The 27,478-nt window shown below is 44.0% G+C and overlaps 1 protein-coding gene across 2 annotated transcripts; it reads left to right on the top strand.

Moving 5' to 3' along the window:
- Window positions 1-202: 202 nt before the first annotated feature.
- On the top strand, window positions 203-27,399 carry MFAP1 (microfibril associated protein 1). 2 transcript variants are annotated; one of them, XM_085891086.1, is made up of 9 exons: window positions 203-419; window positions 6,272-6,503; window positions 16,096-16,219; window positions 21,072-21,256; window positions 21,503-21,611; window positions 25,322-25,482; window positions 25,607-25,766; window positions 25,931-26,020; window positions 26,720-27,399. In XM_085891086.1, exons 1-9 carry the CDS (start codon window positions 335-337, stop codon window positions 26,903-26,905), a joined length of 1,332 nt encoding a protein of 443 aa, XP_085747212.1. In that variant the 5' UTR covers window positions 203-334; the 3' UTR covers window positions 26,906-27,399. The 2 variants fall into 2 exon arrangements, with proteins under 2 accessions (XP_085747212.1, XP_085747213.1); XM_085891087.1 differs by having other exon boundaries at window positions 21,072-21,260; window positions 21,507-21,611.
- The last annotated feature ends 79 nt before the right edge of the window (window positions 27,400-27,478 follow it).

Below are 27,478 nucleotides of genomic sequence, written 5' to 3'. Positions count from 1 at the left end.
AAAATAAAAAATAAATAATAAATAATAAATAATAATCTCACCACCGGATGTGACGTATCGACCGTTCGTGAATCCTCGGTGTGGTGTGGTAAATTACAATTAATGTGCAACGAAGCATGCTGAAAATGATCGTACGTTCCACAGTGTGTGTTGTGTTATTAAATATAAAATGGTTTCGATGAAATTGCACACGAGGGCGAAATAATTGCGTGACGTATTTCCTGCGGCCTACTTCCTCTACGCCTCGACTAGTTTTCTTGCCTTGACTGCCGTTTGTTTTTCTTACTTCGCGGCTTTTCTTGTTCACCTCAGGTTTTTACGAACTTCCGACACAATGTCGACCGTTGCCGCCAACTTGGGGCCTCGCCCGGCGCCAATTCAGTCGACGGCAGGCGCCGTGCCCGTTTTAAATGAGAAAGGTATTCACTTTCTACATCCTCACCGTCATTGGTCCTGGATTATGGGGAGATGCGTTTGCACAATCAGACGTTTCTACACAGACACGTTTTGCATTTTGTTTTGGATCCTATATCCCATCAACCTCCACACTCGTTCCCTTGATGCTGGCGAGCAGTGATTGATGAGGGTTTAGCGAATGTGGGGGTGCAGGGAGTGTCGGCAGTGGAGTGTGTGCAGCGAGTGTCGGCAGTGGAGTTTGTGCAGCGAGTGTCGGCAGTGGAGTGTGTGCAGCGAGTGTCGGCAGTGGAGTGTGTGCAGCGAGTGTCGGCAGTGGAGTGTGTGCAGCGAGTGTCGGCAGTGGAGTGTGTGCAGCGAGTGTCGGCAGTGGAGTGTGTGCAGCGAGTGTCGGCAGTGGAGTGTGTGCGGCGAGTGTCGGCGGTGGAGTGTGTGCGGCGAGTGTCGGCGGTGGAGTGTGTGCGGCGAGTGTCGGCGGTGGAGTGTGTGCGGCGAGTGTCGGCGGTGGAGTGGGTGCGGCGTGTGTCGGCGGTGGAGTGGGTGCGGCGAGTGTCGGCGGTGGAGTGGGTGCGGCGAGTGTCGGCGGTGGAGTGGGTGCGGCGAGTGTCGGCGGTGGAGTGGGTGCGGCGAGTGTCGGCGGTGGAGTGGGTGCGGCGAGTGTCGGCGGTGGAGTGGGTGCGGCGAGTGTCGGCGGTGGAGTGGGTGCGGCGAGTGTCGGCGGTGGAGTGGGTGCGGCGAGTGTCGGCGGTGGAGTGGGTGCGGCGAGTGTCGGCGGTGGAGTGGGTGCGGCGAGTGTCGGCGGTGGAGTGGGTGCGGCGAGTGTCGGCGGTGGAGTGGGTGCGGCGAGTGTCGGCGGTGGAGTGGGTGCGGCGAGTGTCGGCGGTGGAGTGGGTGCGGCGAGTGTCGGCGGTGGAGTGGGTGCGGCGAGTGTCGGCGGTGGAGTGGGTGCGGCGAGTGTCGGCGGTGGAGTGGGTGCGGCGAGTGTCGGCGGTGGAGTGGGTGCGGCGAGTGTCGGCGGTGGAGTGGGTGCGGCGAGTGTCGGCGGTGGAGTGGGTGCGGCGAGTGTCGGCGGTGGAGTGGGTGCAGCGAGTGTCGGCGGTGGAGTGGGTGCAGCGAGTGTCGGCGGTGGAGAGAGAGGGAGTGTTTGAGGATGGAGAGAGAGGGAGTGTTTGAGGATGGAGAGAGAGTGAGAGAGAGAGAGAGAGAGAGAGAGAGAGAGAGAGAGAGAGAGAGAGAGAGAGAGAGAGAGAGAGAGAGAGAGAGAGAGAGAGAGAGTTTGAGGATAGAGTGAGAGAGAGAGAGAGAGTTTGAGGATAGAGTGAGAGAGAGTGAGAGAGTTTGAGGATGGAGTGAGAGAGTGAGAGAGTTTGAGGATGGAGTGAGAGAGTGAGAGAGTTTGAGGATGGAGAGAGAGTGAGAGAGTTTGAGGATGGAGAGAGAGAGTGAGAGAGTTTGAGGATGGAGAGAGAGTGAGAGAGTTTGAGGATGGAGAGAGAGAGTGAGAGTTTGAGAGAGAGAGAGAGAGAGTGAGAGAGTTTGAGGATGGAGAGAGAGTGAGAGAGTTTGAGGATGGAGAGAGAGAGTGTTTGAGGATGGAGAGAGAGAGAGAGAGAGAGAGTGTTTGAGGATGGAGAGAGAGAGAGAGATAGAGATAGAGATAGAGATAGAGATAGGGATGGAGAGAGAGAGTGTTTGAGGATGGAGAGAGAGAGAGTGTTTGAGGATGGAGAGAGAGAGAGAGAGTGTTTGAGGATGGAGAGAGAGAGAGAGAGAGAGAGATAGAGATAGAGATAGAGATAGAGATAGGGATGGAGAGAGAGAGTGTTTGAGGATGGAGAGAGAGAGAGAGTGTTTGAGGATGGAGAGAGAGAGATTGAGGATGAAGAGAGAGTGAGAGTTTGCAACGTTATTTTGAATGTTAAGAATCTTCATTCTGCGGGAAGGATCGTAGACAGAGTTGTGTGTTGTTTTGAAGGAGTGTTAAAGGGATACTAATGGAAAGTTCAATGACATTGCATCTTTATCTACCCACGCATCACTCACTCCCCTCTCCCTCTAGTTATAGTCATAATTAAAAAGAAAAACCTTTAGTTTACATCATATTTTGTTTGCATATACGGCTTCTCCATCCTTACCCTGTTGACATTGAATATGTGGCTTGAGACAGATTTGTTTGGTCTCGTGTCTGTGTAGTGCAGGTATGAAGGCCCAAATTGCCTCGAAGTTCCTTGTTATTCCTTGTCTGTTAACAAAACTGCCAAGGATACAGCTTGAAAGCGAAAGTATTTGGATTTCATGTAATTGATTAAAGTGACAGCTTGGATCTCAAACAAAGCAAATGCCCAAAAAATACATATTTTTTTTTAGATTTTGTTTTTAATTTTTCTTTAATTTTTTTTTGTCTTGTGAGGAATTTGCATTTTTAAGCTTCGTGGTGGGTGCCTTAAAACATACATGAACTTACAGCTTTGTAAACAATTTGGTGTCAGGTCACTTCTCCCTACAACCATCCCAACCAGGTTATCTGTACAGAGTTGTTTTTTTGTGATTTTTTTTATTAGTTACAACCACTTTCTCGAAGTGCTATTCAAGGAGAGTATAGGCTTCCAGGTTCCATTCTCGCCAGATCTGCTTTAAAGAGTAAAGTAAAAACAAGTGATTTAGTGCCTCTGATATTAAAACTGCACTGAAACGATTTTACCAAAGATGTTTATAGATAGAAAACCTTATGTTTCCTGTTGTTGCTCAAGTGCAGATTCGCACAAGTGCTTGATTTGCAAAAACCTTTCTAATATATATATATATATATATATATATATATATATATATATATATATTCTCACTCGTGTGTACGCACACACCTCAAAACATAGTTCCCTAACCGAAAGCAAGAACCTTAACCAGAAATAAGCAATTGAATGGTTTCCTGACTACATTGAGCATCAGCTGGGCACCGTTCTTCCTCGAGGTTTCGATCCTTTTAGCCCAGAACCTCTCCAAACAGCAGATCCGCAACCTCGGTCACTGATCCACATCAGTTGTGGGAGTTTGGTTTTCTTTTTTTGATTTGAGTTATTTTGGATACATATAATCCTGATGCTGATAAAATACAAATAAATCATCAATGAATCTAAAGATGTTTCCACATCCTCACAAAGGTGTTGGTTTATTCTTGTACATGTTCCTGACCCAATCTGATTCATACATGTGCGGGAACAAATTTTCAAAGAAAGGGGCCTGATCTGAACCTTGGAAAAAAACACACACGAAGGTGGATATTTTGAGACTCGAGAGGACACTGTTCAACCTTCTGAAACCTGCTTAAGATAACAACCAACACAAACTTATGAAGATTGAAAAGAATACAACAAGGAGCTGGAATGGATCCAAAACGTGGAAGAGAAGAAGCAAAATCTTGAGGAAATGCCCCCAGTAATATTTGATGAAGAAAAAAAATTAGACAACTCACAAAAATGCCAAACTTTAAAAGGCCTGGCCCAGATGGGATTCCGAAGTTCTGGCCAAAGCAATTGGATGCTTTCCACGTTCACTACGCTCGAGCATTCAATGAACTTATCCAAGGGGAACAGGAAATGGATGAATGGCTTACAGAAGGTAACCAACCCTTCCTCATCCCAAAATCTGAAGAAACCCAACCCCCTCACAAATACCGACCAATAACCTGTCCACACCAACATACAAACGTCTAATGGGAATCGTCACATAAATTATGGATCACCATCTAATACAACAAGGAGGCCGATAGGCAGGATAGAAGGGATGTAGGAGAGGTTCCTAAGGAACAATGGATTACTTACTACTAAACAAGGCCATACTCAAACTGTAAAACGAGAAGAACCAAATTGTCCACAGCATGGATAGATTCCAAAAATATTCTTGCCAACACCTCACATTCATGGATGATAAAGTGCATGCAAATGTACAAGATCAACCCCCAAATAATCAAACTGATTGAGGAAGTAATGGAGCTCTGGAACACATTTCTCAATGAAAAAAATTGAAACTTGGCATGTCTCATCAACTCCCCATGAGGTATACAAGGTGATAACGATGACATCATCGTCGAAGTGGTATTCCAGCCATAATAGATTGAATCAAAATCCTTATCCAAAAAATCTGAAACTTTCATTGGGACCAAACTCTGTACAGAGCATCAGTGCTGCCGCAGCAGTCTCCTGGACTATTGGGCACAATCCTGGACACGTCGCCACTCTGACGCAGGATACCAAATGGCTCAATCATCCCAGCAAGCTGGGACTCATTTTGCCGACCTCAGGATGACAGGCTGAGTCAACCCCACCTTGTGTTAATTAAACGGTCGAGCGGGATTTTAACTCGGGACCCTAGGATCCCAAGCCTACCACCCTAACCATTATGCCAACACGGGCATATCTTCGACCCGATGTGAGTGAAGAATTAAATTTATGACATCATCGGTCACATGGTCTGGTGACCATATTGGATGGAAAATAAAAGGTAAAAAAAAAATAAATCCTCTCCAGAACCGCCTTACAGATCAATGTGAAACTTCATACAGATGATAAACTAGCCATGGGGAATATAGTTTTGAAATTTTTTTTTATGTTAATCATTGACACAATTTAGCCTTGATTTTCACAAAAGTAGTAGTTAAATAGCCTAATAAATAATCAATAAAGCTACGGATAATGGCAATGTATGCGACAATAGGGTGCATGGATGATACTGGTATATGGGCCAAACAGCACTGGACAGTAATAGTAGCATGTTCAGTTAATGATGGTATTTTTAACCCTCGCTGAAGGATTCGGAGAGGGTATTGCATTTGGGTCTGTTTTTTTTCTGTCTCTCTGTCTGTCTTTGTCTTTGTCCACACATAACTTTTGTGTTTTTCTCCACAACCGCTTGTCGGATTGAGACGATTTTCACCATTGGTGCGACTACTCATGTAGAATGGTTTAATGATAATTGTGACGTGAAAGGTCGCATGGTGTGGCAACCATATTGGAAAAACGGAAAAACTTTTGGACCTCTGTATCTCTGAAACCACACAAAGGAAAAAATTGGAACTTAGTACATAGCAAGTCTTCCTCATGAGGAATGAGTGTGATTTTTTTTTTTATGACGTCATAGGTGCCCTCATATTGACGTCATAATTACATATATGGAACGCCACATCCAATCAGTATGAAAAATTGTTGAGGGTCATCTGGGGATAAAATGGTCCACAGAAAGAAAAAAGAATCATGACATCATTGGTCATGTGATTCGGCAGCCATATTGTTTTTGGAAAAAAACCTTAAAAATTCTTCTTCTCTGAAGTGGTTGAACAGATCAAGGTGAGGCTTTACATGCATGAATGCCTGTCCATGAGGAACAAAAGGTTCACACATGATGTCATTGGTTACATGGTTTGGCAGCCATATTGCATTTACCCTAAAACCTATTAAAAAAATACACCACTCAAAAGAAGTCCTGGTGAGGATTTGCAATCTCTGATTGCTGTTTTTCTTGTTGTTCAGAATGAGTGTGCAAGGTGAGACTATGTGTTCTACTGAGTGCCATTATAGTTAAATATTGAGTTGCTCATTAAAGAGTTGTACGTTAATTATTTTGTTGTTCTGAAAGTGCCTGTATTTCTGCAAAGTGGTAGTTTTAGGTCACACTAAAATATACAATTGAAACATTTTAGGAAGGAAGCTACAGAATTTCCATTGAAGTATATCGTATGTTTTTCCTTTTGGCAAGATGGTTCTCCAAAGTGGTAACTTTTATGAAAATCCTGATATCTATTATTTGTCACAAGTACGACACGCAGCACTGCTCTTGCTTTACTTTCTTTACTGGCTGACTTCAGGTGAACTGTCCATGGAGAAGGTGAAGGTGAAACGCTATGTTTCTGGGAAACGACCTGATTACGCTCCACTCGAATCATCCGACGAGGAAGAGGAAGAAGAGTTCCAGTTCCGTCGCACTGCACATGAGACAGCAGCACCCGGCGGCGTACCAGATGAGCCCGTCATCGAGGCAGTCAGTGATTCTCGACTCCGTCGCCTTCAAGCACGTGGACCTGATGATGTAGAGGAAAGGTCAGTAAAAATGTTGCCATGTTCTAAATCCCAAAACTAAAGGATAATTTGTTTTTATTACCTGCTGTATCAAAAAGAAATTGTAGCTGTCAGACATTGTTTTCTGCTGAGCCAATTGGTAAAGGAAAATTCAAGGAAAAGCTTAAAATTTTGTTCCATGGCACTAAACTATCTATCCTTTAAACACGCAAAAAATTTTGGTGAATATTTTGAACTTTAATGGGGGAAAAAATAATGTAAAAGTCGATGTTTGCTCTACTTCTGTACACAGCCAGATCTTAACAAATTTATATATTACTCACACAGTTTCCACAAGAGCGAGTCCTGATGCGAATGTGTGACATACCTTCACCAAGAATAAGCATGCAAGACACCAAAGTTTCAGATGTTAGACTGTGTGAACAAGCAGGGAAAAATCGAGGAAAATACCTTTGTTTCAAGTACTCTACTGTACTGTACAAATCATTTAAGATTCCCAAAAAAGAGAGAACTATTAAATGTCTACATGAAATTGGAACTGGAAACAGTTGACAACTTTATTTTTGAAAGCACAAAGTGGAATGGGCTCTGGTGCTTTGAAACGGAGCAGAAAAACTAGCTGACCTGATAGGCTGCAGACTTGCTAGGAAAACGGTGGTGGCAGACACCTACTATCGTGGCCAAAAATATTGGCACCCTTGCACTTTTTTCAAATAATGCACAATTTCTTCCAGAAAATTGTTGAAATTAATATATCTTTTGGTATCCACATGGAGATGGAAACACCGGAGGGAGAGAAAAGGGTGTACAAGGTAGCGAAACAACGGGAAAGAACAAGAAGAGACATGAAGGTGATCAAAGATAGGGAAGGGAACATCTTAGTTGAGGAAGAAATGGTTAGAGCTAGGTAGAAAGAATACTTTGAAACGTTGCTAAATGAGAGGAATGAAGCGGAAGAGCTGCTTGAAACACCACCAGTGGAAGGACCAGTCCAAATGGTAATGCAGGAAGTCAGCGAAGCCATCAGGAAAATGAAGAAGAACAAATCAACGGGACCATCCGAAGTAACCATTGAAATGATCAAAGCACTTGGACACCATGGAGTCCGTTGGACCCACGGGATCCTCGAGAACATCTGGATAACGGGGAATATGCCAGAATACTGGAGAGAAAGTGTACTGGTTCCAATCTACAAACAAAAAGGAGATGTGCTCGATTGCGGGAACTACGGGGGAATCAAACTCACGGAGCAGATGCTGAAGATCACCGAAAGGATTCTGGACAAGAAAATCAGAGAAGTCACGAACATCGACCAAATGCAGTTTGGCTTTCGACCGAAACGGGGCACTACTGATGCTGTTTTCATCTTCAGACAACTGCAAGAGAAGCATCTGGAAAAGAACAAGCGACTCTACCATGCGTTTGTCGACCTGGAAAAGGCATATGACAGAATCCCCCGGGAGTTGGTCTACTGGAGTTTGCGCAAGAAAGGAGTACCTGAACACTTGATAAACATCATCCGGAACACTTACAACCGAACAACAACCAATGTCAAAACAGTACACAGAATGACGGAGAGCTTCATAGTTGAGGTTGGCCTTCATCAAGGGTCAGTACTAAGTCCGTTATTGTTTGTCATCGTCTTGGACGTCATCAGCCAAGAATGCTGAACCGGCTTTCTCTGGGAAATGCTGTTTGCAGACGACTTGGCGATCACAGCAAAAACGGAGAAAGATCTGCAAAACCAACTTCAAAATTGGCAGAGAAATCTGAAACAAAAAGGAATGAAGATGAATGTGAAAAAGACAGTATCAATGACCAGCGGGAAGAGTAAGACCAAGAGAAAAATCAACATCAAGGATACAGGGGGAGCAACCTTGAGCCAAGTAGAGGACTTTGTGTACTTGCGAAGTACTGTGGATAGCAATGGAGGCAGTGAGAAGGCTGTGAGGGATAGAGTGAAGGCAGGCTGGAAGAAATGGAGGGAGGTCACTGGTGTAACATATGACAAGAAGTTAGCATTGAAACTGAGGATTAAGGAATGCAAGACAGTCATCAGACCAGTGCTCCTGTACGGAGCTGAAACGTGGACATTGAAGAAGAAGGAAGAGCGACTACAAATGAGAACAGAGAAAACTAGAGGGGGAGCACTCGGGAGAGTGCAAAACCTCCGCCGCCAATACTGCTGGGTCACTCAAGTGAACCTTATATCTTATTCATTAAATATGTCAAAAGTACTGAGAGTTATAGTTCTTTTCTCCAACATTTTTTTTTGGGGGGGGGGGGGTTGGAAATAGTTAAAACGGGGAAAAAAGAAAAAAAAAAATATAAATTTTGTTGAAAAAAAGGTGCAAAAATTTTTTTTTCTCTAACAATTTTTTTTGGGGGGGGGTTGGAAATCACTTAAAACATGTAGAAATGCAAAAAAAAAACTTTTTTCCTTTTTTTGGGGGGGGGTAACAATTTTTTGGGGGGGGGGTGGAAATCACCTAAAACATGGAAAAATGCAAAAAAAAAATTTTCTCAAACAATTTTTTGGGGGGGTTGAAAATCACTTAAAATATGTAGAAATGCAAAAAAAAAAAAAATTTTCTCTAACAATTTTTTTTGGGGGGGGTTGGAAATCACTTAAAACATGTAGAAATGCCAAAAAAAAATTCTCTAACAATTTCTTTTGGGGGGGGGGACCAAGTCCAAAATTTAATGGCATGATCCTTGGACCATACCTAACCCCCCCCCCCACCAAGTTTCATCGAAATCCGTCGAGGAGTTTTTCCGTAATACTGTTCACAAACAAACAAACAAACAAACAAACAAACAGGGGTGAAAACAGTAACCTCCATCCATCTTCTAAGATGGCGGAGGTTAATAATGTTGAGGTGGATTATGGGCATCAGTCTAAGAGAAAAGAATACGAACAAGAGTTTCAAGGAAATGGTAGGAGTGGTTGGGATCGAAGAGAAGGCAAGAGAGGCAAGGTTGAGGTGGTTTGGACATGTGAAACGGAGAGGGGAAGAGGAACCATCAAGGAGAGCAATGGAAGTGAATGTACCTGGGAGAAGCAAAAGGGGAAGACAAGCGAAAAGATGGATGGACTGTGTAAAAGAAGACATGAAACACCGTGGAATGGAGGAGGAATGGGCCATAGATCGGTTGATGTGGAGGAAGGCTGCTCGTTGGGATGGAGGCGACCCCAGCTGAATGGGGAAAGTCTACGAAGAAGAAAAAGGTATTCACAAAAGTGCTTCTTTAGTTTGCAGTGGAACAAAACAAAAAAAAGAGCTGAAAAAATGACAATCTTCCCTTATTCCACACAGAAATCCTAAAATGACCCGGACAATGTTATTGACACCTTTTAGAAGTTGTTCGTAATCATTAGTTTTGAAGCAGGTGATTCTCCTTTGCTTTGGAATGGAACTCACCTGTGGTGAGTTGCAGGTGCCTGCAATATAAAAATCACTCATTCAACCAGTTTGAATTGAGAAAAGGAGTCATTCTGCTGTTTTGTGTCACTGTGTGTACCGCAATGAGCATGGAGAAAAGAAATAAAACCAGAGAATTGTCTGAGGAGGTCAGACACAAGATTGTAACCAAGCATGTACAATCTCAAGGCAACAAGTCCATCTCCAGAGATCTTCATGTTCCTGTGTCCACCATACGCAATGTTATCAAGAAGTTTAAGGCCCGTGGCATTGTAGCCATCCTCCCTGGATGTGGCCACAAGAGAACACTGATCAAAGATTGCAGTGAAGGATTGTTTGAATGGTCGAGAAAGCACCTCAATCAACTGCTAAACAGATTCAAGCTGACCTTCAGACACAAGATACGACAGTTTCAACTCGCACGATCCGTCACCAACTCAATGAAGGGGGGTTCTATGGTTGGAGACCCAGGAGACCCAGGAGGCCCCCTCATGCTGAGAGAGACATAAGAAAGCCCAACTGGAGTTTGCTAAAACACACCTGAACAAACCAAAATCATGCACAGATATATCCCCTCTCGTCTTCAGTTGTCCTACCCTTCCTCCCGCCCTTGGTTCACTGAAGCTTGTGGCGAGGGAGTTGTCCTGAAACAACTTGCCTTTGCCTCATGGAAAACAAACCCAACTGAGACTAATCTCAGTTCCTTCCATAAAGCTCAGAAAAAGCATGTGTCTACCTTCAGGAGAGCCAGAAAACAACATCTTTCTAATCTCAACTCTGAACTCTCAAGCCTCTCTCCCTCCTCCAAATCCTGGTAGCGTCTAATCAAATCTGTTTTTGGTATATGTTCCCCCTTCCCTTTCCTCAAATGGCCGCAATGCTGATACCGCACATGAAAAGGATGAATGCCTAAACTCGGTGCTTGCATCAAAATATTGTGTCCGAAACCCATCACTTTCTGAACCCACCTTAACCGATCACACCCAACTGTCCCTGGACTCTGTGTCCTTTTCTCCTGACAAGGAGGAGAGCTTGCTGTCAAACCTCAACTCAGATTCTGCAACCGGTCCAGACGGCATCAGCCCACATGTTCTAAAAGCCTGTTCCTCTGCTCTTGCTCACCCTCTCTCTGTTCTATTCACCCTCTCATTTGCTCAAGGTCATCTGCCATCTATTTGGAAATCAGCAAACATTACCGCCCTGCATAACGAAGGTGCAAAAACAGATCCCTGCAACTACAGACCAATCAGCCTTCTCCCAATCATCAGCAAGGTTATGGAATCAATCATCACTTCAGACATTAAATCCTTCCTCTTCTTCAATGGCCTGATTTCCGATCATCAATTTGGTTTCAGACCAGGTCACTCGACCCTGGATATGCTGCTTCTGCTCTCCTAACAATGGATGGAGGTCCTCTATGCCAAACATGAAATCAAAGCCATATCCCTGGACATATTGTGTGCTTTTGACACGGTCTGGCACTCTGCCCTGCTCACCAAACTCTCTTCTGATGGTATCCAAGGCCATCTCCACTCATGGCTCGCAGACTACCTCTCCTGTCTCAGCCAATGTGTGGCCCTAAATGGAGTTCTCTCATCCCCTCTTCCTGTCCAGGCTGGAGTTCCTCAAGGCAACGTTCTGGCCCTGTTCTTTTTCTGGTTTTCATCAATTATAATCTCTCCAACTCTCTGGAAAATCCTCTATCTCTTTGTTGATGACGCCACCCTCTGCTGTACCATCTGTCATCCCTCAGACCCGCATGCAGCACCGTCTTCGCTCACTGCAGATCTGGATAAAATCACAAGCTGGTCCAACACGTGGAACATGTCTTTCACACTCTCACTTTGTCTCTCCGAAAGGACCGTTTAGAACCCCCCCCCCACCCTCCCATCTACTTTCTCAACAATCCTCTGGAAGAAATCCTCTCATTCAAGCTTCTGGGTCTCACTTTCTGCCATGATCTTTCCTGGGAAAGCCACATTTTCAACCTGGCCTCCAAAGCCAGTCGCTGATTGGGAATCCTCCGTCGTGCAAAGTCCTTCCTCGGCACACCTGAGCTCCTGGCCACATACAAAGCTTTTGTCCGCAGCCTGATGGAGTACTGCTCTCCCCTCTGGGCTGGTGCTCCTGCCTCTCGCCTTTCTCTGCTTCACGCTGTGGAAACCAAGGCATTTCGGATCAATGGTATATCCTGCGATAAACCTGAGTCTTTGGGCCTCTCACTCTCACCGCAGGCAGGTCGGTGGTCTTTGTCTTCTACCGTCTCCTCTCTGGTCTCCCCCCCCCCCGCTCTGCCTGCGATATGTCCCCCTCCATATTTACGCAGGGCGCTCAAGGTATGCCATCAACCCCTATCTGGTAAAACTACCAAAATTACGAATCACTGCTCACCTTCACTCTTTCATTCCTCTTTTTCCCGCCTTTGGAATAAAGTCCCTCACTCTCTTCAATCCCATTCTTCCCTCCAGGCCTTCAAAACAGCTGTTCACCACCACCTCTTATCTTCCCCCATCCAAAACCTCGATCTTTTCTGCCTCCCTTAATCCACCTCGAACCCACCTCCTTCACATTCCCTGCTTTCCTTCCTGAAAGTCCCTGTCATGTCCATCTTGTATACCACATGTTCCCCACCCCCATTCCTTTCCCTTCCACAGATCTCCAAGTGTCTCTGTTCCCCACTGTTTTGTCCTTCCCTCTCCCGCCCCTCTTGTCTCATGCCTTCCCTTGCTGTGCGTTGTTTGTTCGCTCTCATACGAGCCTCGACAAGGTATACAAAAAAAAAAGGTTCTGTAATATTAACATTGAAATAAGGAATTGTTGGAGACCAAATATTTTTGGCAATTTCCACTTATTTTTGTTAGAAAATTGTGAGTTATTTGAAAAAAGTGCAAGGGTGCCAATATTTTTGGCCACGACAGTACCTATCATCTTTCAACACAGAACAAGGATACCTACCTACCATCTCAAGTAGACAAGGCAAGAGAAGCAAGTACACAGAGGAAGGAAATGAGAACAGTACGTCTTTTATTGTTGTTATTATTAGTTGTATTATTATATTATTATTACTTCAGGTTGATTAAAAGTATTGAAACCATGATCTTATGGTGATTATTTTTGTATTGGTGAACTTGTGTACATGTATTATAAATATGGTGAGTAATTAGCTTACAGATTCAGCAGGTATACCTGCAGGGCCAAAGAGTTTAATGAACTGCAAAGTGGATTCGTGATTTTTTATTTTTTTTTAATACTATCTGAATTGAAACCGATTGTTGGAATCGTGTCACCGACAACAGGGTTTTCTCGCTTTGCTTTCGATCCATGTTCTACTTGCATGCCAGCACGTTAATAGTTTTGTTTTTTCCATAAATGGGACGATGTAGCTCATCAGACTGCAGCACAACCACCCAGTACTTTTGCCATCAAACAACGTGTGCTTGTGTTGCTTGCCAGCATAAAAAGTCCCAGGAGTATGATATGTGCTTTCAAAAAAATAAAAAGGAGGACACATTACTGTGCTGGTGAAATGAAGCGAGCCTGACAACTCTGTTTCGAAGAAGCTTTCTGATTTAATCAATAAAAACTCTCGAAAACAAGAGATTGTCAGGATGTCGTGAAAATCAACTTGATGGTTGGCTTGCACTGATTGAACTTCCGTTATTCCCTTTATTAAGAATTACAGACTATATGCTGCACTGTGAAACATATCCATGTAATGTATTCATAATAGCAATAAATTGAAAATGTTGATCAAAGCCTCCATTTAGAATTTATTATTACATTTAAAGTGACTAAAGCTTCCCATTATGTGTCAGCATTTTAATATCAAGTTAGTTTACATTGCAACAAGTGCACAAACTCTGGGTATACATAACATATTTACACTTTTGTCATGATCAGCCCCACGCTTTCTGAAAAAAAAATGGGGGGATATTGTAATCGGCTCCGTCGGTGAATCCATCACGCTGTCGCCTCCTAAACAGTTAGGCAGAAATTCATCAAACTTAGTGGTTACTAGACAAGCCGTGAACCCGTTGGGTTCCCGTTGTGACAACGGTTGATGAAAAAAATCATTTCAAGAAAAAAAAAAAAAGATAGCTCCAGCGAACTATTCAGCTGAGGTCATTTGTATTGATCAAATACTCCCGAAGAGTACTTGACTGAATTGGGAATTCATTTTTTTAATGTTTTGTCGTTGCCCGATTTGAACAAAACTTGATACTGCACACCGCAGGAAAATGGTGAGTAAGGTGGCCCTAAAATTCTTGTGCTATCGTGTACCGTTTTGGCTGTATCTCAGGAACATACATACAAGATGAGAGTTTTAGTAATATACTAGACGACCCGTGAACCCTAGTGTCTCTGTTCTTATGGGAACGAAAAACCCGATGCGAACAAAAAATATGTTAGTTATTCATTTAGTTATTATTACATTAAATTAGGGTATGGTGAGGTGCGAATCCGTACACTTCTGAACTTCCAAGGTGAAAATGGACTGCATTTTCGAACTCAGTGTGGTCGATTTACTCTAAGAAATGTTTAGACGGACAACAAATTAATTATAGATTAGAAAATATCAAAATGAGTAGGATTAGTTGCTCAACTCCAGTAATGATAAATCTTATTTTAGGTCATATTTTCGAAATGGTAGTGAATTCAATGTCGGTGCAGTCATTTCTTAGAGTAAATCGACCCCATAGAGTTCGAAAATGCACTCCATTTCCTCCTCGGACATCCAGAAGTACCCGTAATCGTACCTGACCATACCCTAATTTAACCAACTCGTAAAACTAAAAGTCGTCATATGGAGTGACCTCTAAATCACCTCCAATCAACTTAAATTTTTTATGCACGTTATTGAATCATAGTGGAATAATTTAAGGCTTGTGGAGACATCTGAATTTTTTTTTTTTGTTGCTGTTTTTGGACCACCCTCATTTACATACATACATGATGAGAGTTTTAGTAATAGATAGATGATCAACACATGGCAAGAAGGTGCAAGAGCAGTATAATTTTTGCCCTGTGGGCGGGGTCAATACTTCTAATCCCGAAAAATGCAATTACGGCACATTTTAAAATGAAACTTTGTTTATGCAATCAACATTGAGAGGTGCATAAAGTATGAAATGATTTTTGGGGTATGACGCCAAAATGACCACGGTTCCTGCCACAGGGGGATGCGGACTTAGGGTCACAGGGGTCAAACTTAGGGTCAGGGGTCAAAATATTGGGTCATTCCTCGAGGAACAACTTTGCTTTAGGTGTGAAGCCTGGGGATTGCGACACTGTGCCACTGACTTCACTCCAGTTTGCATTGTTTTCAAAATATCTGAAGGAATTCTGAGAAATTTTATTATTCGTGTCCTTCACTTGTGACTGTATTCTCAATTTATTCAAGGGAGGAGGTAAAGGACGTAAATGAGAAGTTTATATATTTTTCAATTGTGCACGCTTGCATATGTGTGTGTGTACACATCCTTAGCTTGGAGGTCTGAGCTTAATCGTGCCCGAGATAGAGAATCGGAACCAACCAAAGCATCTTCCTTGCCACCAAGCCACACGTTTCATCCCCGACGAGGCTCGCGGACGATGAGTGCTGGTCCCATGCCCCCATCACGACCTCCCTCCCCCCACCGAGAAGCGTGGGGACCGTGACGAAGACCCAAACGCAAAGCACAGGCAGCTGTGCGAGACACTCGACAAGGGGATGACAAGGGTGGCTTCGACCGCATCTCCCACCTGAATGGCGAGGCCGAACGCACCACCCCACCACCCGATGCCACACTGCGAGATGTCGGCAGCCCTGATGATGGATCAGGAGCGTCGCGGCCCTGGGAAACAGAAGCTCGCCTGACCGCGAATGCGTGCTTGTACACCGCTTCACACCCTGGCACGACCGACCCAGCGCTCAGAGCCAATCCTTGTCCTTGTCGTATATGTGTGCATACACATCCTTAGCTTGGTTGTTTCAAGCCCAAAAGCCAAGTTTCTTGACAGATAATAATCCATGGACTACAAGATCTGCAACAATGCAGGCAGCATGTTTAGTCTCCACAAATATGAACTGAAGTGTTGCATTGTTCATAGATTGTATGAAATAACATTATTATTTGGCAATCCTTCATAAAGCCGTTTTTCCTTATGACTGATAAAATTCATCCAACTGATGATGTCACTTGTCTGACCAGGTTAGCTCGACATAGACAGATAGTAGAACCACAAGTGATGGAGTCAGAGGTATCTGATGAAGAGGATCAGCAGAGACTACGTGAGGATTCGAGTGAGGAGGAGGAAGTGGACGTCGATGAGGAGGTGAGGAAGATGATTTATTTATTAAAGTCACAAATGGCTGATTATTGTCCCCTTCCTCTTTTCATTTCATGTTTAATTTTCATCCAAAACACTTACTAGCACATTTTATTTTCCGAGTTCTACTTTTATTTGCATAGACCCCCATATTCACCCCCATTACTCCCCCCACCTCCCTCCCCCCAATTACTTTCAAGGAAGTCACAATAGTTTATCATCCTTATCTTTGACAGACGTTTAGAATGTTTCAGCATTTCAGTTAACTCTGCTAGCAAGTTAAAAATAGTTGTGCTGTCATCATAAACAAGTATTGCATTTTAGGAGTTTTACCTGTGGTGGGTTACTGGCAGACCACATGTGCCCAGTAGAAACCTGGGGTGGTGGGGAAAAGGGGGGAGGGAGAGAATGAAGCACAAAGGGCAGAGCGTGCAAGACCAGAAAGGAGGAAGTACAGGACGAATAGGCTACCGACCTGCCTGCAGTGTTGGAGTAACAGGCCGAGAAATTCGGCTTCTTCATTGGAGATTGCAATCGTTTTGAGGGCCTTGGTTTCCCATTTGCAATGATAGTGAATGACAAATTTCACTTACAATTAAGCAAGCGTTGTTTTCTTCTTTGAGACATGGGTTTTTGTTTCTTATTGGGTTATATTTCTTGGACAGATGTCTTGTAATGAAAATTTCCTCCTCTCTTGAAATGAAAATAAGTTGTATTGTGTTTTATTATTGTTATTTTTTAACATTTTTACAAAACCTGCAAGTATTTACAGTGTAACTATTTTCTACAGAGCCTAGTGCTGAGTGGTGGTTGTTGTTCACCTTGATTAGCATTCTTGCAAAAGGATATGAGAACAGAAAAGTACCGTACGAATACAAATTGCGTCATTCAGCCCCCTGATCAAACCAAACAATATGATTGCATAATGTTTCATTGCACCCAAAATGAAAAGTGTATTCAAAGTCTGTGTTAAATGTAGGTTTTAATTTTGATTATTAGCAAAAACCCTGTCCTTAGAGACAGATAAATTTCTCCAGAATTACAGGATGACTTGCAATACCCATCCTGACCACGAGTGGTGCTATACAAAACACATTTGCAAAGAAAGAATTGGGGTATTCCCCACACCCTGAACCCCTGGGACTATGAAATTTTTTTTAACTCCCTAAAATCCCCCATGTACACCCCAAGGACAATGAGCAGTTTTCAACTCATTCTGTACAGCAGTTCAGGAGTGCATAGAAGTCAAACAAACACACAAACACTTCAGGGTGGTCCTTCAGGGTGGTCATATCAGGGTGGTCCTTCGTGAGGGGGTAAATTTTCGAATTCATTTATTTTAAGCTCCAACCCCCGGAATTCCTTGGAATAGTCGAGAAAACTCTTCTGGTGTTTTTATTTCAAATTCCAACAACATTTACCTCTCCCTCATCGACCTTGAAGTTTAGCCTCAGTTTCTCGGGGCGGCTGACATTAGAACGACGACGTATCGACCGCTGCTGAACTTTAAAACGCTCCTGTAATGTCCTATCGTCTCTTGATGTGATACGTCGATCTGTGTGTTTATGTAATGTGTAATGTGTATTACTCGTTCTTCTCACTGCCCCCCTAACAATTTTTTTTTTCAGGGTGAAACTTCAAAGTCAATGAGGGAGGGGTAAATGTTGTCCGATTGGGAAAAAAAAAAAGGTTCACCAGGAGAGTTTTCTCTACTATTCCAATGAATCCCGGGGATTGGAGCTTAGAAAATCCGAAGTTGAGGAATAAGGACCACCCTACTGTCCAGGCCATAACGTTTTTACCATTTGATATTTTGTCATCAAATCTTCAACAAACCTTTATTATGAGAATATTGATAACACAAATGAATAAAATATACAATATTTTTTGACAGTCATTTTCAAGTTTAGTTTGAGTCGAGTTTAGTTCACGGACGGGCTTTGCATTTTGAGATGCTTTCTAGCTTATCTTTGGATTGTTACATATTGTTGTGGATTTCCGCCACTCTGGCATGCGGGCGGCCGTTTTTAGCTAATTGCAGCCGCGCGCCCACCGACCGTGGCAATCCAGTCGCAGCTTTCGGATCTACGCCGAAATCCGATCCGAATACGCCGAAATTTCGAAATCCGAAATCCATCACCACCATAAATCAGCAAACTCTTCTGTCCACACGCGACAGGGTTGATCGCCGAATTGTCGATTTACCTAATTATGCATGCAGACGGAAATGCGGGGGATTTACACCTCAATGGGACCAGTACGGACGCGAGCCGCTTTAAGCAGCTCGCTCCGTTTGCGATTGCCGAGCGGTTTATTATTACCAAGCCCAGTCGGACCCGATTATCTTATCAGCAATTAAAAACCAGCTGTTATTCCAAACGCAATTACGGCAGTTCAATGGAGGAAGGGACGCAACGAGCAGGTGAATATTCAAACAATGAGGACATTTATGTGCAATGCAGGCACGTATGCAATGAATGGGGGTAAGGGACAAGACACGAGCAAAAAGACCCTACAGCTGTTGTCTATTTATTCTGTACATGCACTTATCAACAATTCTACTTATCGGACAAGGCGCCACAGACTTCCATGCAAAAAAAACCCCAGGAAAGAAAAGGGAGAACAGGGCCTGTAGGCCTTTAATGTTCCGTGGAGCTGTGAAGACCGAAGGTGCTCCGCGAGACCGTGCAGGTTACCTGCCACCCTCGTGGTGACTCGCTGGGCCTTGGTTCGGTGACCCTCGGTGTAGGCAGCTGATGTAGCGGCGACTCGGTTGGTCCAGGCCGAGCTGTGCGGCCTGGTCGATCAGGCCCGGTCGACGACACCTCAGAGGACCAAATGTGCCTTGCTCTTTTAAAGTTGATGCTCTCAAGAGCCCGCTCACTCCTCAGCGTCGCTCGGACCATCCCGGGGCCCGATCACCTCGGACCGTTATGTCGCTGGCTGGCGACTTCTCTCCGGCTGCCTCCACCGACCCACAACTCTGCACGACACTGCAGGCTTGGCTGGACTCCAGGCTCCAAACTCCGAACTGCAGACTCCAGACTGCCGACTCAACTCTGACCTCAACTGGTTTCTCGGCGTTTCAGCCCGGCCTGTTATCGGGTTCAGGGGTGGTGTTTGGTCTTTTACCTTTGACCCTTGACCCCCGGCTGGCTCCGCCCCTTTTGTCATTCTGATCCGATCTTGCCGTCAAACGCGGACGTGGTAGAAATCACCGGCTTTTGCTCCAACGAGGGAGTCCTCTCGTTTGTCGGCGGAGATGCCGTTAGTTTGTGGGTGCCGTTTCTGGTGAAAAGATGGTGGCGTTTGTGGAGATGAAGGTGAGGAGATGTTGTTCGTTGTGGTGAAGGTGATGAGGAGATGTTGGCGGTTGTGGCGAAGGTGGTGAGGAGATGTTGGCTGTTGTGGAGAAGGTGGTGAGAAGATGTTTAAAATAAAGATAGGAAAGAATAACACTACCTCAAAGATGCACAGTCCGGCACACGAATAAATCCCGTAAGACATTGGTGGGGAAATCTAATCTGGGCACACACTTATCGACATAACTGATCTTCGGGGAACCTGAATGGTGTTTTGTGAATTTCCACAACTGTAACAATATTATCATTTCCCAGATTTTGGGTTCCCGATGAATTTTTTTTTTTTTTCTGGCCAACCGGTTTAATAATAGTTAACCAAAGAAGTTTCCTTTTCACTTGTGACGTTTAAATTACTGACGTCATCCAACTTTGATTTCTTTGTCTTATTTTGTTCAATTTTTTTTTTCTTCCAGTTGGCGACCCAGGTCAGGCGACCCAGGAGCATCCCATAAGTATGCCTGGTGTTGGCTTAATGGTTAGAGTGGTGGGTTTGTAACCCTAGGATCCTGAGTTCAAATTCCACTCAGCATGAATAAATACCAGGTGTGGTTGACTCTGCCTGTCATCCTTCTGAGGTCAGAAAAATTTGTACCAGCTTGCTGGTATCCTGTGTCGGAGTGGGGACCCATCCAGGATTGTGCCCAATAGCTCAGGATACTGCTTCCGCAGCACCAACACTCTGCACAGAGTATGGTCACAATGGATGGATGGATTCCATAAGTAGGTTTGGAATTGGTACCCATAAGTCACACTTTGGTTTACCTGACACTTTGTTAACAGATTACACCACCGTCCCATTGATGATGAACAATTTACATCAGTGGAGGACATCGGTGTCACCCCTGCAATACAGCAACAGAAAAACTTACCTTTATCCACATACACTTGATACAGGTCCAAAAAGTTGGAACAGCTGCTCAATTCTCACAAGGTCAAGGCCTGAAAACGAACTACCACATTCCCCGTGGATGTGACAATATTAATGACTCGCTAACGGCATATTGATAATGCATACGACAAAATGTACCGATTCGAGATTGGCGTACTTAATTTGTACATGGAGAATTTGCCTTACATTATTGTGAATCACAAATATTTGCCACAAAACTTTTGCCACATCTATTTTTAATGAACCACATGGATTTTAATAACATCAGAACGACTGTCAGAATATGGTTGACAAGTTTCTCTTTTCCAGCTATATAACCTTCACTCATCTATTACTACTAAAATGGCATACATCCAATTAGTCTGTCGATAAGAAAGGTATCGCATTACTTGATGCCATGGACAAGACAAATTGCATCTTTTGAATGATGACAGTTTTCTTTCTTTTTTTAAAATCTGGTTTCATTGCAGTTAAAGCCGCTCTGACACAGTTTGATGAGAGAATATAATGTACCACTTGAAGTCACCATCCATAGGGATCATAAAAGCATTGGTTATTTCAGCTTTAATATAAACAAATGTGTTAAAACGCTTTTTGCTACGCTCAGGAAATCGAGCGGAGGAGGTCGTTGATGCGGGAGCGTGCCACTGAGCGCCATCCCGCAGATGGCGAGTTGCTGGAGCTTGAGGAAGAAGTTGGCTCTGCAGCATCGGCCTCTGAGTCAGAGTATGAGGAATACTCAGATAGTGAAGAGGAGCTGGAACCCAGGCTAAAACCTGTGTTTATCCGCCGGCAAGTTTTGATATTCCGAACCCAAATTGGCCTGGGACATCCATATTTTTATTTTTCATTTCTGCTCTCTTCCTTCTCCATTTGTCTTTTTCCCAACTTTGAATGAACCTTTGAATGATATTTGATGTTGCTGTCATGGTTGGGGCAATGGAAAGAGGGTGATGGGTTGGAAGAAAAAGGTTCAAAACCAGTTTCTCAATTTCAGAATATTCCCCCAAAATTGGAAACCCATCATTTTTCTGGCAGGAAGGACCGAATGACGGTGCAGAAGCGAGAGGCAGAGGTACAGCGCCAACGCGAGTCAGAGCAGGAAGCGAAGCGTCTCGCAGAGGAACGACGCAAGTACACCCTCAAGGTATGCTACATCGGTTTAATCGTACGGACGCTTAATTATCCAATTCCTCAGCATCACGTGCTTATTTATCCAATTTCTCAACTTTTCCACAGCTGTATCAAATTTCATACAACATTAATCCAACATAAGAAATTATCCATTCACACTATCACGATAAATCATGATAGAATTCCACAAATATTAGTCAGTAATTTTAAGTGTTGTTTTCACGTTTCCATGGTGGAATAACAATAAAGTAAAAGGTTTATGGTTTACACCATGTATTGGCTCCTAAGAGCTATTTATATTCTCTTATATACTTTTAAAATAACTCCAAAGCAAGAGAAGAGAAAGTAGGCCTCAACATTTCGGGCAGCATATTCTGCCCATCTACAGGAGGAAGTGACTGGAACAAATGGATGCCAGAGTTTATAAGAGCTCCAAACTACCCTCACCCCTCCCCATTGGCTGGTTATTGTGAGGTGCTGATTGGCTGGTGTGGTTTTGCTCATCATGGTTAATTGTCTTCGGTGTATTGATGACTGTGATTGTAGGCGTCAAATTGTTAATGCCCGTTTTCTTGGGGGACCATTTGATGTAAATGTATCTCCAAACTTCTCTGATTCTTCTCGTGTGCCAGTGACTAACGGATGTGAGAAGTTTGCAGTCTGACCATTGTATGCGATGATTTGAGCATGATTGACGATTGCTGATTTTTTCCTGTTCACCTCGTCTATTATGTGGTGGTTGTGAAAGTCCTACCAGTTTCACCAATGTGAACTTTACCACATTTGCAATGGATGCGGTAAACACCTGGGTCGTGGTTAGGAGGTCTTCTATCCTTGTATGTGTATTGATCTTGTGGGTGGGATAACCGTTGAACTTGAGGGCAGTCGTGATGTGGCATATTTCACGCTGCAGGCTACACTTGTCACTAATAGTGTAGGCCTGACGAATAAGAGCGCTGTTGACTGACTGGATCGTTGAAGGATGATGAAAAGAGCGGTAGTTGAGGTGGCAATCCATGTGAGTTTGCTTCCTGTATACCTTGTGAGAGGGCTTGCCATTAGGAGACTCGCTAACATCGTCCACAAGAAGACTCCACCCTTCAGGAACGTCCCGATTTATCACCAGATCAAATTCATGACCTCCTCCTTTTGTGTCTCAATTCTGCATCTTTCAAATGGCAAGACTCGTTCTACGAACAAAAGGAAGGTGTGGCTTTAGGTTCTCCACTCTCACCCATCGTAGTAAACCTCTTCATGGAAGATTTTGAGTGCTCAGCCCTCCTCTCGGTGCCATTTCAGCCTAAGCTCTGGCTACGTCATGTAGATGACAATTTTTGTTATATAGCAACAAAACAAGATAGATCTCAATACTGTTCTTCCTCACCTTAACAATCAGCACTGCAACATTAAACTCACCATGGAAGTCGAGCAACAACAGTCAATTTATTTTCTTGACATCCTCAATACCAAATACAACTGGAACAGCACTCGGCAGAGCACATACCTCCACCAGGCTGAACAGTTTACTCTTTATAACCCACTAAGAGGCCGGATCTGCATCTGGACATTATGCAAAATCTAAACGGCTTGTTCTTGTCGCCTGACCAACTCACCCGCCAAGTTTTGTCAAAACTCGTTCACAACTTTGAGATATTGTGCTTTTATATCGTTTTTTTCCCCATCTCTCAATGGTGAAGAATCATTTCAAAAAATTCTTGTATCCAAATCTGGATTTGTATCTTCACCAAAGTTGAATGGATTCATCCTTGTCATACACCCAACCAGTCCACCAAGTTTCATCCAAATTCGTCCATAACTTTTTTAATATGTCGTGTTGCACATCGTTTTTAGCCCTCTCTCTCAATGGGAAGAATCACTTAAAAAATTATCACATCCGGATCGCCACCAATATCTAATTATTCATTTCATCCTTGTCAAACACCCAACCTCTCCTCCAAGTTGTCTGAATCTGTCCACAACTTTTTGAAATATCCTGTTCACAGACAAACAAGCAGACAGAGACAGACAGACAGACATACAGACAGGGGGTGAAAACATAACCTCTGTCCCCCTTCAATGGTGGAGGTAACAAGACACTAAAATTAATAAAAAATCTGCAAGACCACCAACCTGCCGAGTGACCACCCAGTGACAGGCAGAAATCAGCTGTGTCACACTCCACTGATGTGGAATTGAATATACAAATGGAACATGTCCTATTGTCCTTTAATCCTGGAGAATCTCCCCCATGTCACCCTGTCGCTCCAGAAGCATCGTTAAATTAACCCACCTTTGTATCTGTATAGTCAGCCACCGAAATAGGTTCCATCTCTTGAATTTCTAGACCTTACCATCATCATGACCTGTCCTGGGACAACCATATTGCAAAGCCAACTGCAGACTGAGCATCCTCCATTGCATGAAGCCTTTCCTTGAAAAATCAGAACTTGCAGCCTACAGGTCTGTCCGTAGCTCAATGGAATACTACTCTCCCCTATGGGTGAGCACCCCAGCATCACATCTGCCACTCGAAGATTATGTGGAATCTTGATCTCGCGATATTATTGTAATCTTCCATGATGAGGCAAAAACAGAAGGTCTGCTGCTCTCACATCGCAGACAGATCGCTGGCCTCTGTTTTTACTGCCTCTTCCTTGGTCTTGTTCCCTCTGCTCTCTCAGCCCTCTGATTCTTCCCAACAACTCCAGAATTCATGCATTCTTCCAGTAACTACCTCCTGTTTAAACTTCTAAAATCCAGGCTGACTGCACACCTCAACTACTTTGTGGAACTCCCTTCCTGGGGCTGTTCAATCGCACTCTGTCCTCTTGGACTTCAGGCAGATGGTGCACCACCATTTCACGTCATCCCCATTTTTACTTGCAATCTTTCATTCCCCATCCTTACGCACAACCGTCATTGACCCTGCATAGGCCAGCCCTCTTACTTGCAGGTTGCTGTTTCCTTCTCTTCTCTTCTCTTCTCTTCTCTTCTCTTCTCTTCTCTTCTCTTCTCTTCTCTTCTCTTCTCTTCTCTTCTCTTCTCTTCTCTTCTCTTCTCTTCTCTTCTCTTCTCTTCTCTTCTCTTCTCTTCTCTTCTCTTCTCTTCTCTTCTCTTCTCTTCTCTTCTCTTCTCTTCTCTTCTCTTCTCTTCTCTTCTCTTCTCTTCTCTTCTCTTCTCTTCTCTTGTTTCTTCATTCTTGCCTCACTGTCAGTTCATGCTTTACATCACCTTGCTTGATCGTGTAAAGAAAATTAAAAAAAAAAAAAAATAATTGGGGGGGGGGGGTTAAAAGAAACACTCTGAGATGGCATGCAGTATAATTCGGTGTCAAGGAATATCTGAGAAGACCAGACCACTTGCTACCCACATTTTAGTGCTGGAATTTAGTCAGGGTGCCGGTGATAACAGTTTGCAACCGTCACCGTGGGATCTTAACGTCTACTAACTCGTGCCAGCAGCCAGGTCCCAAGCTTCACATCCATCTGATGGATGGTGCACATTGTGATGCAATCAATACCTGTACCTGCAGTCGGCCAATCTGACAGTTTATAACCTTGCTGAGAATCAAACCCAGACAACGACAGCTTCGAGAAGAGTAAACGATCTCTGCAGCATTCTGTTGGATTGACAAAATTTGTATGTCTAAGCCAGTCTCGTGAATGCTCACTGCTTCCAGAAATCTGCAGTTTGTGCTATTGCATTACATGTGTTGGATTACAGATTGTGGAAGAGGAAGCACGTAGGGAATTCGAGGAGGGCAGGCGCACACAGGCTGCATTGGATGCATTGCTGACGGATGATGAAAATGAAGAAGAGGAGTACGAAACGTGGAAAGTGCGTGAACTCCGTAGGATAAAGCGCGAACGCGAGACTCGTGAGGCGTGAGTATTAAAACTTCCCTTCCCAATTTTGCCGCCTCTTCCTCTTCTAAGTTTGCACTTTCCTTCACGTTCCTATGTGCATGACGTGTTTTCACCTGTCCTGTGTGCTGCTGGCGTTGCCTAGAATTGAAAAGGCAAAAAGCGAGTTGGAGAGGATGCATGCACTCACGGAGGAAGAGCGTCGTGCAGAGCTACGTGCAAACCCAAAGACGATTACCAATAAGGCAGTCAAAGGAAAGTACAAGTTTTTGCAGAAGTACTACCACCGTGGTGCCTTCTTCCTGGTGAGTGTCGGTTTTCCATTGTTGTATGCTTTACCAACCCTCCAAATTCCAAATTGATTACTGGGCTTTCTCAATGTATGGTAGTTGGATCTGTGCAAGTACCTTAGAAATGTGGTTATATATCCACGTGTTGTTGAAGGGTGTGTTGGTGGTGTTTTTCACAGGATAGAGAGGAGGATGTATTCAAACGCGATTTCACAGCTCCAACTTTGGAAGATCACTTTGATAAAACGATCCTTCCAAAGGTCATGCAGGTATGTACCCTTTGTCGTCATCAGTTCTTGCATGGCTGGCACAATAAGCAGAGGTTTGCATGCTCGCCTTTGAGCTGTCCAGCCGAGGTTTGAATCTCGGCCCAGCTACAAGCTGTCATCCTGGTGTTTCACAGGCAGGAGTTTCGTGTGTGTGTGTGTGTGTGTGTGTGTGTGTGTGTGTGTGTGTGTGTGTGTGTGTGTGTGTGTGTGTGTGTGTGTGTGTGTGTGTGTGTGTGTGTGTGTGTGTGTGTGTGTGTGTGTGTGTGTCGCCCTCGGATGGACGGTGAACTTGGCATCCCGTCTGCCAGCATTAGTTGGTAGACACGAAAGATCCCACGGTGTCCTTCGCAAAGAGTAGGCGAGTTATCAGCCGGACCATGATATCACTGGCACCGGCACCAATTAAAAATTCCTGCTTTAACCTGCAGGGGTCACTGCACCAGCAGCACAGCTGCACTTACGGCAAATGATGCTACCCGCAGCCATGTGCTTCATACGAAAGAAGAAGAAGAAGAAGAAGTTCTTGCATTGACATTTTGTTTTTGCTTTGTGTTCTTTCATGAACAATCATCCCACATCATTTTCTGTATCCCTCTCAACATTCTGCCTGTGTTTCTCGGCTAAGTTAACCTTATCCAGGTCGACAAGTATAAACGTTGATCTACAGTGTGTTCTTTCTTCTCACCCTCCTTTCAACAGGTCAAAAACTTTGGTCGCTCCGGTCGTACGAAGTACACCCACCTGGTGGACCAAGACACCACATCCTTCGATTCCCCATGGGCCCAAGAGAATGCACAGAACACCAAGTTCTTCAAACAGCGAGCCGCCGGTGTTCGTGATGTATTTGAGCGCCCCTCAGCTCGTAAGAGAAAGGCCACCCAGTGAAGCTGCTGCTGCGTTTATCGTAGAACACGTCACTGTTGGGTGCTGCACTCAAACACCTGATTTATGGAGATGGACATTGCCTCCAGCGTTAGAATTTCTGGAATTCAGAAACTAATTTGGACGATGAATCCTCCAGGGAAATAAATGAATGAATAAGTGCATTCTGGTTGCACTATATTTCATGATGGCTTTGCTTTCATGATCTATTTACTTCCCTTCAAACTTAAAATTTGCCACGGCTGATTTATTCAGTGGAACTTTCTGGTTGCTTGCTTCCAGTAATGTTCACTAAAAAATTTAATTAGAAAGCATTGTTTTCTGTATATATTTCAAAGAGTTGGACGTGGGATATTTTGTACATTCTCTTCCCTGCCACTTGTCTTTAAACTTCAGGCCCCTCTTTTAAATTGTCACGTGCATTTTTCATCATACATCTTTATCTTCTCTTGCACTCGTGTTGCGGAGAAATTGAATAAAGAGAAGCAAGTTTTGAATTCCTGCTTGGTGCATCAAAAGTGAAAGTGATGTCTCGTACGTGGAAGAAATATTTCTCTTCCCAAAGAGCAGCTTCAT

This window comes from Eptatretus burgeri, chromosome 8 (genome assembly GCF_056783735.1).
Source record: "Eptatretus burgeri isolate ZD-2024b chromosome 8, Ebu_testis_v1, whole genome shotgun sequence".
Lineage (NCBI taxonomy): Eukaryota > Metazoa > Chordata > Myxini > Myxiniformes > Myxinidae > Eptatretus > Eptatretus burgeri.
This window is presented reverse-complemented; position numbering and strand designations above follow the sequence as displayed.

Bases quoted from the DNA above. Each gene is read 5' to 3' on its own strand.
- MFAP1 (XM_085891086.1), top strand. From the start codon at position 335: ATGTCGACCGTTGCCGCCAACTTGGGGCCTCGCCCGGCGCCAATTCAG. The intron at 25,483-25,606 runs GTGAGTATTAAA...GGCGTTGCCTAG, and splicing joins GAACGCGAGACTCGTGAGGC to AATTGAAAAGGCAAAAAGCG. The intron at 25,767-25,930 runs GTGAGTGTCGGT...TGTTTTTCACAG, and splicing joins ACCGTGGTGCCTTCTTCCTG to GATAGAGAGGAGGATGTATT.